This window comes from Centroberyx gerrardi, chromosome 18, assembly GCF_048128805.1.
Source record: "Centroberyx gerrardi isolate f3 chromosome 18, fCenGer3.hap1.cur.20231027, whole genome shotgun sequence".
In the NCBI taxonomy this organism is placed as follows: Eukaryota; Metazoa; Chordata; class Actinopteri; order Beryciformes; family Berycidae; genus Centroberyx; species Centroberyx gerrardi.
Genome location: NC_136014.1, coordinates 17,530,974 through 17,548,143, shown reverse-complemented (window position 1 = coordinate 17,548,143; position 17,170 = coordinate 17,530,974). Strand labels below are relative to the sequence as shown.

The 17,170-nt window shown below is 45.4% G+C and overlaps 1 protein-coding gene across 1 annotated transcript in view; it reads right to left on the bottom strand.

Annotated features, from left to right (window-relative positions):
- klhl29 (kelch like family member 29) overlaps positions 1–17,170 on the bottom strand; it is a 195,649-nt gene that overhangs the window by 83,117 nt on the left and 95,362 nt on the right. Inside the window, exons 4-5 of the mRNA XM_078289746.1 lie at positions 11,213–11,360; positions 7,291–7,818 (exon numbers count right to left, since the gene is read on the bottom strand). Coding sequence (XP_078145872.1) covers positions 7,291–7,818; positions 11,213–11,360 — 676 coding nt within the window. The remainder of the gene's footprint in view (positions 1–7,290; positions 7,819–11,212; positions 11,361–17,170) is intronic.

Genomic DNA, 17,170 nt, shown 5'->3' with positions numbered 1-17,170 from the left:
GGCATGGAGCAAGGGTGGCAGGTATGGTGAGGAAGGAAGATATGGAAGAAGAGGAGGATAAGAAAAAAAAAGTGAAGGAAGGGAGAGGAGATGATGGAAGGAAGAGAGAGGGAAGGGGGTGAAGCTAGACGTGGGTATGGGAAGCAGGTGGTTGTTACAGTGCGTGTGTGTGTGTGTGTGTGTGTGTGTGTGTGTGTGTGGGTGGGGGGAGGTGGGGCAATAGTAAGGGTGTGGGGTGGGGAGTAAGGGAGAGAAACAGACAGAGACTTGAAGTGAAGAGGACAGGTGGGGAGGAGGTGGAGGAGGAGAGTATAGGTTGAGGAGAGGATGGAGGAGGGAGGGAGGCGTAGATACGGTGCCCTCTCTAGCGTGGCAGGGAGCCGGGCGGCTGCTCCTTGGCTGCACTGCGTCTGTGATTATGCATGTAGCAGCCCGCCTGTCAGGCTCCGGGTCCTGCGACGGCGCCGCCACCGAGCTTTATCTGGAAATCCCGGTGATTAATGAAGGCTGCGCCGCGTTCTGCACGGAGGAGGCGGACGAGGAATGATCAATCTTAATGAGCTATCCGCCGTCCCTATATTAACTGCGGGGGGATATAATGTATGGGGCTCCTGGCGGGGCTCCTCTCCTTTAAAATACGATAACGAGGGAGAGAAAGAACAAGGGCGAGCGGCTTTCCTTCCTCTTGCCTTTGACACGCAGCCGCTGCTCGCCTCACGTTTTCCTCTCCTCCCTCTCTCCTCTTTCCCTCCTCTCCGGAGAGGCTGAGCCGTACTAGGAACAGTTAGACATCTCAATGGAAGCCATCCTTAGCAAAGTTAAAGAGACAGTGTCAGGCAGCTGCTGGGCTCCATCCACACAGAGGCGCAGCGGTGTCCAGACCGCTCCTGCCGCTCCAAAATGAGATGTTTGAGTCAATATCATGAATATGTAGGCGCCGTGTGGATACGTGTGCCAAGGTTACTCATAAGCATATCACTAAGGCATGTGTTAATTTAACAGAATTACCTGCACATACCGAGCATACCACAGTAATTGGAATAAATTTCAACTTCATTAATTATTTGCAACATTCCCAGTCCTTGCGAATCCCATTTCTGTCTCCGCTACGATTGCCCAGATTTAAGGAATGCTATGTGTAAAAACCACATAACGAAATCCATGAATTTCATATTTCAAGTTAAGCCTGTTTTGGAATCATAACAACCCGAGTTCTGCTTAAGCTAATCCTGATGTGGATAGCTTTAAGATAATCGCCCAGCACAACACCGCAGTGACTTTAATTAATTTGCCGCTGCTTATTTCACAGACGCTGATCCGAGTCAGCATGTTGAAAATTAAAAAAAAATAAATAAAAAAATAAAACTCCTCCACAAGACTTGGTCAGATCCAGTATTATTTTTGTCTCAGTGAAAGCCACACTTTGTAAAATTTGCAATGAGGATGCAGTCGAGGTTCTTTGCACTCTATTAAGTCTGAAAAAGAGAGCGATAGAGAGAGAGAATAGAGAGAAAGTGGGAGAGAGAGAGGGAGAGAGAGGGAGAGAGAGAGAGTATAATTAATGTGCTTGCTATGATTAATGGTTTCAGTGTGGCTATCACAGACTGGCTGTGTTTTTAATAACTGGTTTGAACAGCCTGTCATAAGAATGCCAGTAGTAGATGCTTGTGGTTAAATCTCTAAATGAATGTTTATGCACCACTAATAATACTGATGATGCCATATCTCCATCCATTTAATAACGTTAGTTACTTCTGTCCATCTACAGAGATCTGCCTAGGTGAGAGATATGAAACCGGCACAACACAGCCAAAAAACATTTTAAGGCCTCTCAGTCCCGGGATAAAAGCAAAACATAGTTATCATATAATCTCAAAAACAAATGACAAGGTGAAATAACCTTTTAAAACAGCACCTCAATTCCAAAACGGCCTCTGATGAGGGATGATAAGTCCGGAGAAAAAGGGCACCCATCTCCCTTATATAAACAGCCCCAGCACACACAGCCTGATCTTGTAAACAATCACTATCTTACATATTTAGTCACCTGTAATTACCTCGGTCAGCGGTAACATCGCAGCAATAATGTGCAAAGAACCAATACGCGAGTGGACAGCGACGCCGCAGTGCCAATAGGCTCGGTCCGAAAGTAAACAAACACGAATACATAATTAAAATCTTATTAATGAGACCAAAGTTTGAGTAAAGCAGATAAGAATGATGAAACGGCCACAGCAGAGCGGAGGAAAAACGAGCCGGTGCTGGAGGTGAGGCCGGCCCAGTCCGGCGGCAGCATAGTAAAACACAGATCTTAACTCGGCAAGGCATCTTAATTGCATTCACTAGCAGCTCCAGAGCTGCTTGGTCCCCAGATGATGGCTGATGTGAGCTGACTGGAAGATGACCTTCCTGGGCAGAGAGGAGGTGGGGTGCTGCTGGATGTGTGTGTGTGACTGTGGGTGTATATGTGAATGCGTGTGCGTGTGTGTGTGTGTCCAATTCTTTTCCTATGTGTGTGTGTGTGAGTGAGACCCTTTCATGTGTGTTTGTGTGTGTATGGGTGTCCCTGCCTTTTTGTGTGCGCGCGTGGGTGTGTCCCTTCCTTGTGTGCATTTGTGCGTGTGTGTATATATATGTGTGTGTGTGTGTGTGTGTGTGTGTGTGGGAAAGGGACCGGTGAAGGCCACTGGAGTGGAAAGAAGCGTTAAAATGATGTTTGACATGAGAGAAGAGGCGAGGAGCCAGCACGGCAATCCACAGCACATGCTCAGTAGGGCAGCAGGTGGCCAGACAGAGCTGTCTGTTACACCCAACTTCAAGCTGAACTAAAGCTCCCAACACATGCAGCGTCTTTACTCCAACAGCTCCTTCTTCAGGCATTTATTCAACAGCAAAACCAGCATCGCCTTCAGTGTCACAGTGTGTTCCGCAGCCACAACACCGCTACCCATATTCATCTCAGCGCCTCTGGCATGGTAAGCTAGAAAACAATATCAAAAAATCATTTCCACGGCTGGCAAGGAGAACAGCGGTGGTCTTTAAAATAGACTCGAATATGCGGATGTGAAAATAAGGAGTTCCTTTTGGTATTAATGTGGTTTTCAGTAGTGAGCTCCCTTTTAAATGGTGCTCAATCATGCTTTCAGTGAGTGGGTCCGTCCCTGCTGAGCTCTGCACTGGCTTTGCCAGGCTGATATTCATCAGGACAGCCATCGATTTTAATGACTTGGTCAATAGACACAGACTGACTCTGCTCTCAGCATCTCTCTCTCTCATGTTCACTCTCTCCCTGTATCTATCCCGCCTTCTCTCTCTCTCTCTGCTCGTCTCTCTTCTGTGTCTCTTTCTCTTTGGCTTTTTGTCTCTCTTTTAATAAGAATGTCAGTCATTGTGTATTCTCACGTTTCACAAAATGTGCCGTCAAATGTGATTGTTGTGGCTCTGGCTACAGCTGTGCTTAGACTATCTCAGTGTGTGGGAGCTCCGCCATATTCTGATTTTATTCCGATAAACTCACTTGCCTCTGAATTCTGGGAGGGAGGGAGAGAGAGAGAGAGAGAGAGAGAGAGAGAGAGAGAGAGAGAGAGAGAGAGAGAGAGAGAGAGAGAGAGAGAGAGAGAGAGAAGATAGATCAGAAGAAGAAGAAGAAAAAATTGGGGGTAAGAGTTGGGCGCTGTGAGGGAAACTAACAATTGGCAAGAGGGTGTGGAGTTTGATTCGAACACTATGGCAGGCAGGTATTATGAAAAGACCTGCTGTGGATGGAGAAACCAGTAGCTAGTTCAGTCAGGTAGATCACAGCCCGGAGACTGGCGTACCTCAGCAGGAGACGAGCCGGAAACTGCGACCAAGCTGCTCTGTGCGAATCTTCACACACACAGGCACACTAACATATAGCATATATACAGACATATACAAACACACATATACCGTAAAAAGAAATACCTAAACAGACACATATACAGACCGTACACACACACACACACACACACACACACACACACATAGAAGCACAGTTGTTGATGTGCCCACTGATGCAGAGCGAAGACAAATTGCTCCCTTTGAAGGCAAAGCCAAATCAAACACGGAGTGTGATTTCTGTCACTGTGGTGTTTGGCTTTAAGGCTGTGAGGCTGACATCTGACAAAACACACATGCAGTCACACCCAAGCAGTTGTGCACACATGCAGTCACCCACGAGTTTCGAGTCTCGTACCCACACGCACGCACGCACACACCCACACACACAGTGGCCTGGCGTGCAGCAGGATTAAGCAGGAAGAGCTCCGTCAGCTCCTCCAAGATCCAGGCCTTTGCCACCACAAGCCACAAAAGCTCTTACTGGCATTGTGTCTTGATGCCTCAAACTTGTTATGCAGCAACACAGTAATTTAAGTTGTGGCTTCCTCATTTAAATTGTTTATTCAATAAGCTTTTCAATCACGTCTAAAAACCCACTGAGGTGATACACATGACCAGTTTTTGACAATTTGAGAGTAAATATTAGTGTGCAGCCTCTCACATTCTCAAACAGTCTATCTCTTATCTTCAGAAAAATTAATGCTTACAGTTGCTTGGGCTACGTCGATTGTTGGATCTCCACAGACCTAATTCGGTTTCTGCTGAGCTGTTGTGGAAGTTTACTGCCCTATAACTTCTAATCTAGCCTAATGTGCTGTATGAGATGAAGGTCAGTACTTTTTTGTGCCATAATTTAAATGTATTTAATTACTGCAAGCCCTGACATGGTCCGCTATGTACGAGTGCATGGGTGTGCAAGTTGTGTGTGTGTGTGGCGGGCGGCAGGCCGATGGTGTGCATCAACGAGTATGTGTGTGACGGCTGAGTGCAGACTACTGTATTATTATCTTATCTCTATGTCCTGTTTTTACTGCATTTGACCATGAGAATTTTCTTGAGGGGAAAACGTCAGTCTACCTTGCACCTTGTGTGTGTGTGTAAGGGAGCGTACTCGTGTATGTGTGTGTTTGTGTGCATGAGAACAGAGAGAGAGCAAGAGAGCAAGAGATACAGCAAGTGTGTCTATGTATGAGGAGGCTATAGCTTACTTTACCACCTATTATTATGCCACACGGAAGTAACCGAAAAACGCAGGTCTGGGATCAGATCAGCCAACCCCCTAATCCTAACCTCAGCCATTAGAGGGCTGGAAAGACACTGACCCCAAACAGCGGCTGCTTTCCTCTCCTTTCACAAACTAGTACTATTCCAAAAAAAGCAAGGTGCCTCGGTCCAACACATTTCGAACAGGGAAGCCAGCCAGGATTGCAGGCCGCAAGAGCTTTCTCTACACGTTTTAGCACTATGCCAGTGCAATAGGCCAGTAGGTAGCCTTGCCACATCGGTATGCGGTGTTAATTGATTTCAGATAGAATGCATGCCACCTCTGAGAGCTTGTGAGTGGAGGAAACTTCTCCTCTGTGAGGTGAGAAAGCAGAGATAGAGAGAGAGAAAGAGAGGCAGAAAATGACAGATTTAGAGACAAATAGAAGGAAGAAAGAGACTGATAAGCACAGAAAGAAAGACAGCAGTCGGCAGAGTCAGATGACCGGCCGCTCAGGTTGGCACTGGTGTGATTACGCCTGCAAGGTTAAGCGTTGTTCTCGTCAGCAGAGAGGTCTCCCTCGCCAGGTTGTTGAAGAGACGTCACAACTGCTAATTTACTGCTGCTCTCAACGTGGCACCTATCCCCGTTGTCCTTGTGACATTACCCCAATGATACGCTCACTTATGTCTATCTAATGCCGCTGAAGTAGGGCTGAAAAACAGCTAGAATGGCAGAGGAGATGTGAGATTCAAGCGCCTCCATTTCCAGTTTGACCTTCAGAGAGGCCTAAACAAGATTTTAAGTGTGTAACTTGTATGATGTTCTGGAAACTGATGCAGGGATGATATGTTCTGCTTTCATTTTCCCCTCCATTTGTATTGCAGCATGGCAGTTGATAAACTGCAACCACATACATATATATATGATGTATCATAATATGAAAAAATAATAAAGAATAATAACGGTAATGTATGAGTGCTTGCGCTGCTGAATGTTTTACAAGTCTATAGTGCTTATTTTCCCTCTGTCAAATGGATCTGTATAATGGTCCCACTTAAACTCTAGCTTTCTTGGCCTGTAAAGAGGAGTCAATAAATTTTGACATGTACATGACTAATGGATCAAGACACACTCCATCCAAGATGGCAGAAGCCAAAAAGCTCTCACTCGATACAGACTGGACCAAGCTGAGGAGCCCATCTAATTATCCATTTCCAATTCTACCTGCTGTCTAATTTCAATGTATCGCAGGCAGCCCCCGAAATAATTGCTTTTTGCAGTCTACAAGCTCATTTGCACACGTTTTATTGATCAAAATGACTCAGGAAAACGAAAACAATCTAAACCTAAATTAAAAGCTTCATTAAATGTGAAAATTGGTCAGGGAATTGTGAACATCTGTTTCTAGGGCCCTGCATCATAAACTCCAAGGTTAAACCAAACACCAATTTACAGCTTGCAGACTCAGGCATGAGCCACAGTACTGAAGCACCTTCACAAACACAGCACAAGTCAACAAGGCTTCAAACGATCTCAGAGAGATGAGGGCTCTGACTGAAAGCTCTTTCAGCCCGGTGTTTGGTAGGCATTGTGAGTGTGCAAGTAAAGAACGCTGAAAAGGTTGCTGCCAGTTAAACTGACAAAATTTAACCAATTTCAGAGCACAACATGCAGTACATGACTACAGGTGTTGCTGGAGTATGGTAGGTTGAAATTAGTAGAATTTTCCTGCCTTCTCCATACAATTCAGCAGGCAGTATTGTATGTGGCACAAGTTTTCAGTAGCAGTCGGCTCACTGTTGGTCCAAGTGCAACACGGTTCTCTGTGACCTTGGAGCAGCTTTGAAGTGAATTGGCTCTGGTTGCAAGTTGTATTTTAACAACCTCTTGCGAGAGTGTTTGCGGCCTCGTTTATGACTGTTGGCATCCGAAACTGCTCCAGTATACAGGCAGAGGCCTCTGTGTTTCATTCCAACATGGCCCACATAAGCCGAGGTCACTAGGAATAGAGAGCTAAGAGTACACTGATCTAACGCCTAGCACTTCCCCATTTTGGACGCACTACTGAGCTGGGGTTGATCGCTGAACAGACTACCTTGCTTTAGCCTTCTGAAAGCTGGGTGTGACAGGTTCCACATCTGAAGTTAGACACAGACTGACACTGATCCTGAAACACCTAACAATCTGCCTTGAGTGCATCAGCTGAGGCGGGCCCCTCTTACCTTTGGGATGTCCCGGGTCACTGAACTCGTACTTCCCCATTCCAACTGTCCGCAGCATCTGCAGCCCATTAGGACCGTCCTGATTGGCTGCTGCTGTGGGCTGGGCCTGCGGTGCTGCCTGTCCATTGGTCAGGGGCAAGGCCGGGGGCTGGATGAGGGGGTGGCTGGGGTGAGGGGTTAAGTGGCCATTGCCCATCACACTGTGAGGGTTTGGATGAACCACCTGGTTGGCGGGGGCGTTGAGGGGGGAAGGCGCGACCGAGGGCTGGGCCGAGGGGTACGGAGGCTGGCTCGGCATGCTCAGCACCATGGAGGGCGGCTGCTGGGCGGAGTGCGGCGGCAGCTGGAAGTGGGCCGTCATGAGGGGGTGGTGTGGGGGCATGGGAGTCTGGATGGACGGGGTTACTCCTATGATGGGTGACTGCACAGTCACGCTGTGGCTGAAGGTGGGAGGCTGGGGGAGGGCGTAGGTGTGGGGCAGGAGGCTGGGCTGGCTCACCGCAGCTACTGGAGGAGCCCATGGCGGACCTGGCAGACACAGACGGAGAGAGAGACAGAGAGAGAGACAGAAGAGGGAAAGGAAGAGAACAATCAATTGCATATCCAACTTCACACAATAACACAATGTGAAAGTCAAGATAAATGTAATTTTATACTGCAGATTGATTTGTGGCATTTTGGTAAGCCATAGACAAAGCCGAGAACAGGGCCAGAGTGCTGATTTTATGTCTGGTATTAGATGATCAAATAGAGACAGAAAACAGCATGGGAAGAGAGACTACAGCTTGAAGTTACTCTCCACAGCGCAGCTCCGCTCTGCTCTGGTCAAAGTTTGTTTTGGACTTGAAACTCATATCAAACACAAAAGATTTGCAGTGATGCATGCATCTGTGTCCAAGATCAACATCATAATAAGATTAGGGGATTTATTTTACTCCAAGCTGAACAAATGCTATTCTGAATCTGAAAGCATACACGGTGAGGAGACATGCTCAGTGCGTGTGGCAGTCAGCACCATTATCTGTGTAGGAGCTTGTGTTTACCCAGACACTCGGAGCCAATCATTTCTCTACCCTGAGGCGTGGATACTGAGGGTGTGGGGATCAGTGCCGGGAAGAGGATGCTCATGGAAGATCTGATTAATCTTATGAAAATGCAGCCATATTGGACCTGAATACTGCTTCCCTTCTCCCTGAACCCCCCCCCCCCTCCCTCTCTAGCTCCTCCTGCCCTCCGTCCCAGCTCCAAAAATAGCCTGCCACTCTGCCGAGGGGCCAAAGGCTAAATCACAGCACGCAAAAAGAGGAAGAAGAAGAAAAAAGAAACCCACATTATTCATTATACTGGCCCTGCTAATATTACAGTCTGGGCAGAGACAGATGGAGAAAGAGAGAGATGGAACCAGACAGTGAAAAGGAGAGGGAGAGAGAGAGAGAGAGAGAGAGAGAAGCGGGTGGGAATAGAGGATCTAGTTTAGCCAGAGAGCAGAGGCCAATTCAGTTCATAATTCACATCAGTCATTGGGCTAATCGACACCAACGCTGTATTTCATTTCTCCTCGTTTGCAGCTCATCCTGATACAGGATTCATATCAAATGGGATAATGAAATAATTCCACATCTTGTACAGTTTGGGGATGATTAGCAAGGTTTTAATGAGATGACCTCTTTAAGGGGCGGCATTGATTATAGTTTGATATGCATCTCTCTTCCAATTCTATGCCCAGGTCCTTTACCGTAGCTTTCTGGTCGAGACTCTTACAACTGGAATATATAATTAAGTACACAAAGAATCTCATTAGCAAGGCCCAACATGCAGTCATATTCACAGGTCTTGCCTGCCAAGCTAATGAAAGGTTTAAGAAGAAGAAGAATTAATTGCATTAACATTAAATGCATCCTGGTCGTGATTGCTCTCTTGTATTTCATAATTAAGATTTGCAAAGGATAGAATATTAAATGATTTCAAAAGTGCTGCATGGCCTTTTAAAAAACTTAATTTATTTTATTTATTTTTTTCCATGAATTGCCCAATTAACCGTTAAGGTAAATCTAAAAGCACAACATCAAAAAAATCATCCTTTTTCCTGCATTTCAAGCAAAACAAAAGTTAAAACAAAACTTCTTTTCAAAGAGAAACTTCCTTAAACAGACACAGCAGTGAACTTTCTGTTGAAAGAAACCGTTGATTAATTCTGGCACAGTTGGCAGAGAACTTTCTGGCAACACAGTTCAGTGAAGTGCGGAGAGGAGCTGGCTTCGTTGCAAATGCCAGTCACAGTTTGGAATAGCGCACACGCAAATCAATATGCGACACTATGCTTGGATTTGAGTGTCATATGCGACAGCGTGCTGGGTCGGTGACATCTCACTCTCCTCACGCTTCGCTCTGAGCTGCGGCGTGGGTGGAGGAGTTGGTGGGGGGGCAGTGACTGAGCCAAGCCTCGTTCACTTAGACACAATGAGAAGACCTCCAGAACTTCGTGGCCCATTCAGCCAGTCCCTGTCCACTCACAGCAGGGTCCTGAGGCCACACAGCAGGGGGCAGGGAGCAGTCATCAGCTGAAAGCCCAGTCTGAACAGTACAGACAATAGGAGGGCTCCCTATTCTCCCATCACAACTGCATTCTGCCATCATTACATCATAAGAGCTCCACTGGCTTCTGCTGAAGAAACCAGGGTTGGGGTCAATTCATAAATGAACTCATCAATTCCAGTTAAACTGAGGAATTGGAATTTGAAAAAAACCTACATTTCCTTAGAGCTTGGTGCGACTGAATTGGAATTTACCATGCCTTCTCAATTCAATTCATGAATGGCCCCAACCCTGGAAGAAACATCCTGCTTAGCAAACTGATCAGACTGTTTAATTATTAATCCATGACCCAAATTAAATCTTTATGGAACTATGTGAATTACACTTAGGAGCTAATTAGCCTACTGTACATCAGTTGCCCATGCTGCAGCACAGGCTTAGATTTTATAATGTAGGCCTGTGAAACATGTTTTGAGCATGACACTATGCTGCCACAGCGTAGCAGCCGTCTACAATCTGGATGTGTTGAGGCAGAAGTTCCACTGGAACAAGCTCTGTGCCAGTATTATTCTTAAATGAGACACATTTGTGATGAGCAGGAGGCAGAGGCCAGCAGAGCAATGGAGGGAAATTGACTGCTCTAGGGCAGAGCCATTCTGGGTGAGTTCATTACAATAAGAGTAAAAACTTCAGCGGTGGCTTAACCCGTTACTGTCAAGCCTGCATGCCGCGGTGCGCCTCCCTGCTCCTTACAGGTTTTTAAAGTGGCATGAATAGAATTAATAAGGTCGACATCCAAATTAAACCTTGTGGAGATCATTTGGAGGACTTTCAGACTTTTGTCAAATAAGTTTAGTTTAAGCTAGATTAGCTTCGGTAAGTGACACAGTAACATGAACAAGGACAACAAGATGAGAACAGAAGCAATATGCAGGTGAAGATGGTGGGGGACTGCAGGGCTTGTGAAGGTGCAATGTGGACACATACTTTTTCCTTTTTTCATTTCTTGATATCACACTCATGGAGAAATTTCTATAATTATATGCGTAATTATGTACATGGTTAAGATGGAGTATGTAAAGACGGCGTTTTTGAATGAACATTATGCATGTTTGTGTATGTAATGTATGCATGTTGTGTTGCTAGCTGCCTCTGAGCTGTTTTGGGTGTAGTACATGAGTGTGTGTACATGTGTGTTGTGTGTGTGTGTGTGTGTCTGTATACATGCATACATGCATGCAGGCGTCCTTGCATGCACTTGCTCCGTGGTGTGTACACATATCTCAGTTGTATTGTGCGAGTGAGCCTGTGTATGCTTACGCGTGTATATGTAAATGTGTATGTGGGCGGTGTGTGTGTGTGTGTGTGTGTGTGTGTGCTTCATTACCGGTGGGCTCGCTGTCTCGGTGTTGCTTTGCAGGGGGCTCATCTGTATCCCAGGGTGTGAGCTGGTTGATGGGCGTCTGTCCCCACCGCACCCCCGGAGCCAGCAGCAGTCCTGGGGCCTGGTTCTCTCCAGGAGACAGACCTGAGACCTGCAGCACAACAGCAGAAGAACAACAACACGGCTGCTTAGATCATCACACAAGCAAAATAAAAATCCCAAGGAAAAATAACAGACAGAAGGCAAACAACAAAAAGAACAGCATGGCATCTGAGAACACAAACCAAGCCACTTTACACCGGTGATCTTTAGACGCAATACACTGCAGCGCTGTAGATGGTAAATTATTCTAAAATCATATATTGTCAATGAGTTTGTGTTAAATACTGTATTTTATTTCCTAGTTAGAAATATTAATGCAGTGAATCGCATTCTTACTATAGCAGTCGTGTTCTGACCTGTTCTTTAATTTTAAGGTCTTGAAGTGAGCCGTGATGATGAGTAGGGCAGACTGGTTGTTAAAATTAGCAGTGAGTGATTGCTGATTACAGTCTGAATATAATGGGAGTAGGGCAGAAAAATCCTGTTCATGGCCTCAAGAGTCTTTGAAGAAATAACACTATTCACTTGTTTACCTTTTTATGTACCAATAAGAATGAGCTTTTTAGTGCAGGTTACACTCGCATTCAGATCCCCACCCTGAGATTTTTGCAATGAATTAAACATTGTGTTCAGTCAAGTGAGATAATAGAATTTTGAACAAACATATAACAAATAAGAGTGAATAGAAAGGAATCCTTCAGCAGACCATTTCAGAAAAAGAAAAAGAAAAGCTAGGTAACAATGTGCGAGGGTGGACTGAATCCAACGCAACTTCTCCAAACCAAACTTAGAGCTCCCTAAGCCGTCCCTTGCACCCACACCTCCAATATTTCTCTCTGGTACGGGAGTGAGAAGTGTTATCAGGCAAGCCCAGGCTGATGAAAACACAGGGTCAATCACCATTGGACCCCAGAGCAATATTCCCTTCTCCCTATCTGCAGTTTGGACGCTTGGTCTAAGAGCCAAGAAGGGAAAGGGCAGAGGCAAGCCTGATTCCCCTGCTCACCCCAGCCAGCCTTCTGAGTTAATAGAAAAGACCTGGTCACCAGGCCTCTCCTGTGTCCTACTGGCTGATCCCTCCATCCCTCCCTCTACCCCCCCTCCATCCCTCAATTCCATTATCCTCCCTGACCCTGCGTCCACTTCATCAAGCAGCCCATCATGCATTCCAACTGCCGCATCGACAAAGCCTGCGCCCCTGGCAGACTGACCGCACAGCGACAACAACACAATCCAAACAATTTGGTTCAACATGAATTAATGCGCAGCTTTACATATCTGATCGATCCCATCTCAGGATGCTTAAAGATTGGGTTTATCACAGCTTCTCAGAGCTGTCAATGTCAAGATGCTGCCAAGGAAATTCCTGATATGGTATCGATGCTGCACAACATGTGTACTGTAATAGCAGACAACTTCAATGAGTGTCGCATTCTAGATAAATCCATACTGAAAGTTATCTGACAGTTTGTAAGTGCTGAGGGCAAAAAAAAACAGTTAACGGAAACATCTCAAGGCAAAGTGGAAAACAATGTGATGGAGCGAGAGTGAAGCGGAGTTTAGGGGAAGGCAGACTGACAGGTCTGAGCTCTTTTTGTCCAGTTCAACCTGTCCACTTCAGACAAGAGAAAACTGAAATGGTTTACTGAGAGAATGCCCTGAGCACTCAATAACATTTGAAAACCCTGGAGATGCCAGAGGTAAAATTCAGACCATTTTCAAGGTGAAGAGTTGCTCTCTATACTATTTGTTTTAATGAGCGTTTTTCCTCCTCCACTCTGTGCTTTAGTGCACTCCTCTGTTGCCATGCTTTGCCTTTCCTTCTCTACAATTGCTCATTAACTCTCATACTTTCCTTTAGCCCTGCACCTGCCTCATAATATTCTCTCATTAATACCACCCATTTACCCAAAACAAAGCCAAAAAAAAAAAAATTGAGACCGAATAAAAAAAAACCCCAGAAAAAATCTCCTCTGCTGAAAGGCAATCCATCTGTCACAGTTTTACTGCACCAGGAAAAAAAAATATGGTTCTTAGTCGGCGCCATCACATTGACAGCATATCAGCTAGGCTCAGGAACAATCCTGACTTGAAAATGATCAAGGTTAGATAGGAAATACACATACACACATCCTCACGCACACAGACACCCATGCACACATACATGCTCATACACACAGGCACGTGTACACACACACACGCACACACACACACATACATACAAGCACAGGCGCAAATACATGTGCACACACAAGCCAAGACATATCAGACGGGATGTTTATTAAGATGGCAGAGTTGCTGCAGGCAGGCAGGAAGGTACTGTAGGTACTGGGACAGCGCCTGCCATTTTCTCTCAATTTTATTTGCTCTCCCTTTTGCCAGTCCCCTCCTCCCTGGCCACCCATTATCGCCGGGCAGCAGATGGTTTCCTCTGACTCGACAAAAACCATGCTGGAGAAGAGGAGGGGAGCCAGAAAAATAATTTTGGGTCGTGCCAAGCCATTCCGTGTTTGTTGTCAAGCTGGCTGGGGATTCTTTTTTGTACTGAAGGTTTTGTATAGAACGCCTGTGCGTATGGGCCGCGTACTGCAAGTATGGATTGTGTGCACACATGCGATACACACACTCACTCCAGCAGCCATGTACAGAACTAAAGGTCAGATTCCATCAAGCAGCTTAAGCTGCATTTAATCATATTTAGAACATGCTGGCACTCTGCAACTGCATCTGTATCTGCACCAAAATAAAGACATATTACTGCACAAAGCTCAATAAAAAACAGCAGGAAAATACTAATACTAGAAAACTAAAACTGAAGAAATAATGCATAAGTCAATTGCCTGTTGGGTAAGCTACGTGTTATATGAAACCATTAGGTTATTCTTAATATGGAGCATGTTTTCATAAATTGCTGTCTATTGGAGGACACAAATAGACTGCTACATGCAAATAGATGGAGCCACTTTCAGAATTTGTAAGCAGCCATCCATCCACCCACCCGGGCAAAATCACACATGCGCATGTACACTAGCACACATATGCACACACAGCAAAACTAAAAGGGTACTTATTTCTCAAGCCGCTGAATGTGAACGTTGCAGACCTGTCAGAATCATTGTATTGGATAGAGGAAAGGAAATCAAGAAGCATCAGGCCTGATTGTATGCTTGTCTTCCTCCATCCAGGCAGTGGAGACAGTAGTATGAAACTAGCTGGCATATCAGCTATTTTCTTGGACATGGCCAATGCTGACATCTGTCACCATGTGTGCTCTACCATCTAGCAAAAGCAGGCGGCATTATTGTGCCTACCAAAAGCCGTTGCCACTGGCCACCATCTGCTATGGGTACATATAGGAGGGGCCTCGCGGTGATCCAGGGCTCTGGGCTCCGATTGCTTTGAGTCATCCCCAACATCCACATCCAAATAAACAGCAAGCGTTTGCTCATGACTTTGTGTTTGCCTTTGCGTTTTGTTCGAGCCAGCCCTTGTCTGTGTGAGTTATGGCACCAGTTCAATCCTCTAATAAAACGGGGGAGGCGAGAACAGAGGGATCCACACCTAATGCACGAAAACGACTACCATGGACATTCTGCTTAAGCTCCAACTCCTTGTACCCATTGTATTCGAGGTATGGGCCAGCATACCTAATCCTGAACACATAGAGCTCCCATCCAGTTGTGAGATGCCTTTAGTCTCCCCAGAGAAATTAGTTTATTGCTCGACTCATAGAGAGATAGAAAAGAGAGAGAGAGAGAGAGAGAGAGAGAGAGAGAGAGAGAGAGAGAGAGAGAGACAGAGAGATGAGTATGTCTATAACACCAAGGTCCCTTTGGGGCCAACGACGTTACAGCACACACTGATCAAATCAACAAACTGCTATGAGATTTAATAACAGGTCTGGGTGGGAAAGGAAGGTGTAGAGAGAGTAAAGGAGGGAGCGAGAGGCGGGAAGGAGATGAAAAAAAAAAAGAGTATTGAGGGAGTGCGAGAGCCTGAGATAGGGACACACACACACACACACACACACACACACACAGGTCAGTAACAATACCACAGTGAAAAGCTAATCTCATGAAATGTCATTAGCAGAACTGCCAGACACAATGAGATAGCGATGTGCAGGGTGCAGGCCAGTGCTACACCGGTTGATTATGTTCTGCCTTTTAAGGTTCAATGTTCCTCTGGTGGCAAAGCTCTTTACAGACAAGAGGAAAACAACTGACCGCAGGCAAGTAGCAGGTTCACTGTTCTGTGATATCACTTCACTGCCATGGTAATCAGGCAGGCCTGTTAATGTGCGGTTGTTTTTCCTGATAGGTTTATCAATTAATCAAAGCCAAGCGGATGGACTGGGCATGTTCCTGGATTTCTGGTAGCGCGGTGTGGAGCTCCCATTATAGTTCAATTTAAATGCATCCGAGAAAACGCACCTCCACAATCGGCCAGCTATCTCTGGGGAGATACGTGTACACAAATTTAATCATAATCAAAATTTCAATAACAGCAGCAGCAGCGGTGCCTGGCTATATTGTGTGCACCGTAAAATAATATCACATTGTGACTCCACACCATGAACAAATCAGAGAACAGTATGTGCAGGCAAGGAAATTAAATTCAACTCCGGCAGAATGGCTTTTTCTTCCCTTTGGCCAGGCTTGGACAGATGCAGAGAATTTGGCTGAAATGTGGAGAGTGATGGAAGTAATGGTTTTTCTCTCAGAAAAGAAAAGAGACAGATAGAACGGTAGCGAAGGAGGGAGTGAGAGATTGAGAGGCAGAGTGAGACAAACCCATCCATCATATAGCCTTGTATCATTTCCTTTGACACATCATTTTCGGCTTTGCTAAAATGGAGAGAAAAAAATCTCCCTTTTCTCTACCTCTGCCCAAAGCTTCAGCCAAGTGTGGTCCGAAACTGACCCGGAGCGCACAGGAGTATACAAAGGACACAACCTACAAACTCTCGTTTTCTTTCGAACATTATTCACTTACTGTATAGAGGTACCGCCTTTCCATGACAACGTGCTGACACCTAAATGTGAAGTGGATTTGTTCTGGACTTCCATCATAAGGGTGGTGAATGCTGGAGCCGAACCATGGGGCGGCTGTGTCCAATCTATTAGACTGGAGCATAGCAGAGCATCTCACGAGTAAACAAAGAGACTATCTCGCCATTTTTGGCAGCCATCTTAAAATGCAGTGGTTTTCCAACATGGCGATCAGCGTGGTGCCATGGGCAGAGAAGGTATTTAGGATGACAGCCGCATACTGGAGAGAGACAGAGAGGAGTCCAAGGTAATATTTTTTATTGAAAACGATCCAGTAAATGGAATTCAGAAAATGCGCACTAATACGGCGATTATATCCAGTGCACTGTATTATTTACAAAATGAAGCGATTTTTCTGTGTGCATATGAGCAAATCTTGTGTACAGCATTTGAACACCTTACATTGTAAATTTTACTCACTCATATCTAAACTGTCATTCTCAAAAAGAAGCCGCAATAGATAAAAATGTGTGATAGCACATAGCTTTGATCAAATCCCTTTCTTTGACCGAGGCTGGCAGCTAATTGAAAAATTCACTCTCAAACATGACACGATGATGTTTGATTCTGAGTGCTACAAATGTGCATTCATCCAACATTATTATTCCAAATTATCAGGACCAGGACTTGCATTAGGTAAGTAGCTTGTATCCTTGCCTTTGCTTGCTTTTTTTCAGTTCACAGCGAGAAAGAACCAACTGAGTCAAAATACAAACATGTCTAATTGAGTGACAAGATAATATGGTGACATTTCGTTTTGTAACAGCACAACATATTTCATGCCGTTAGACTCAAAATATTAAGTATT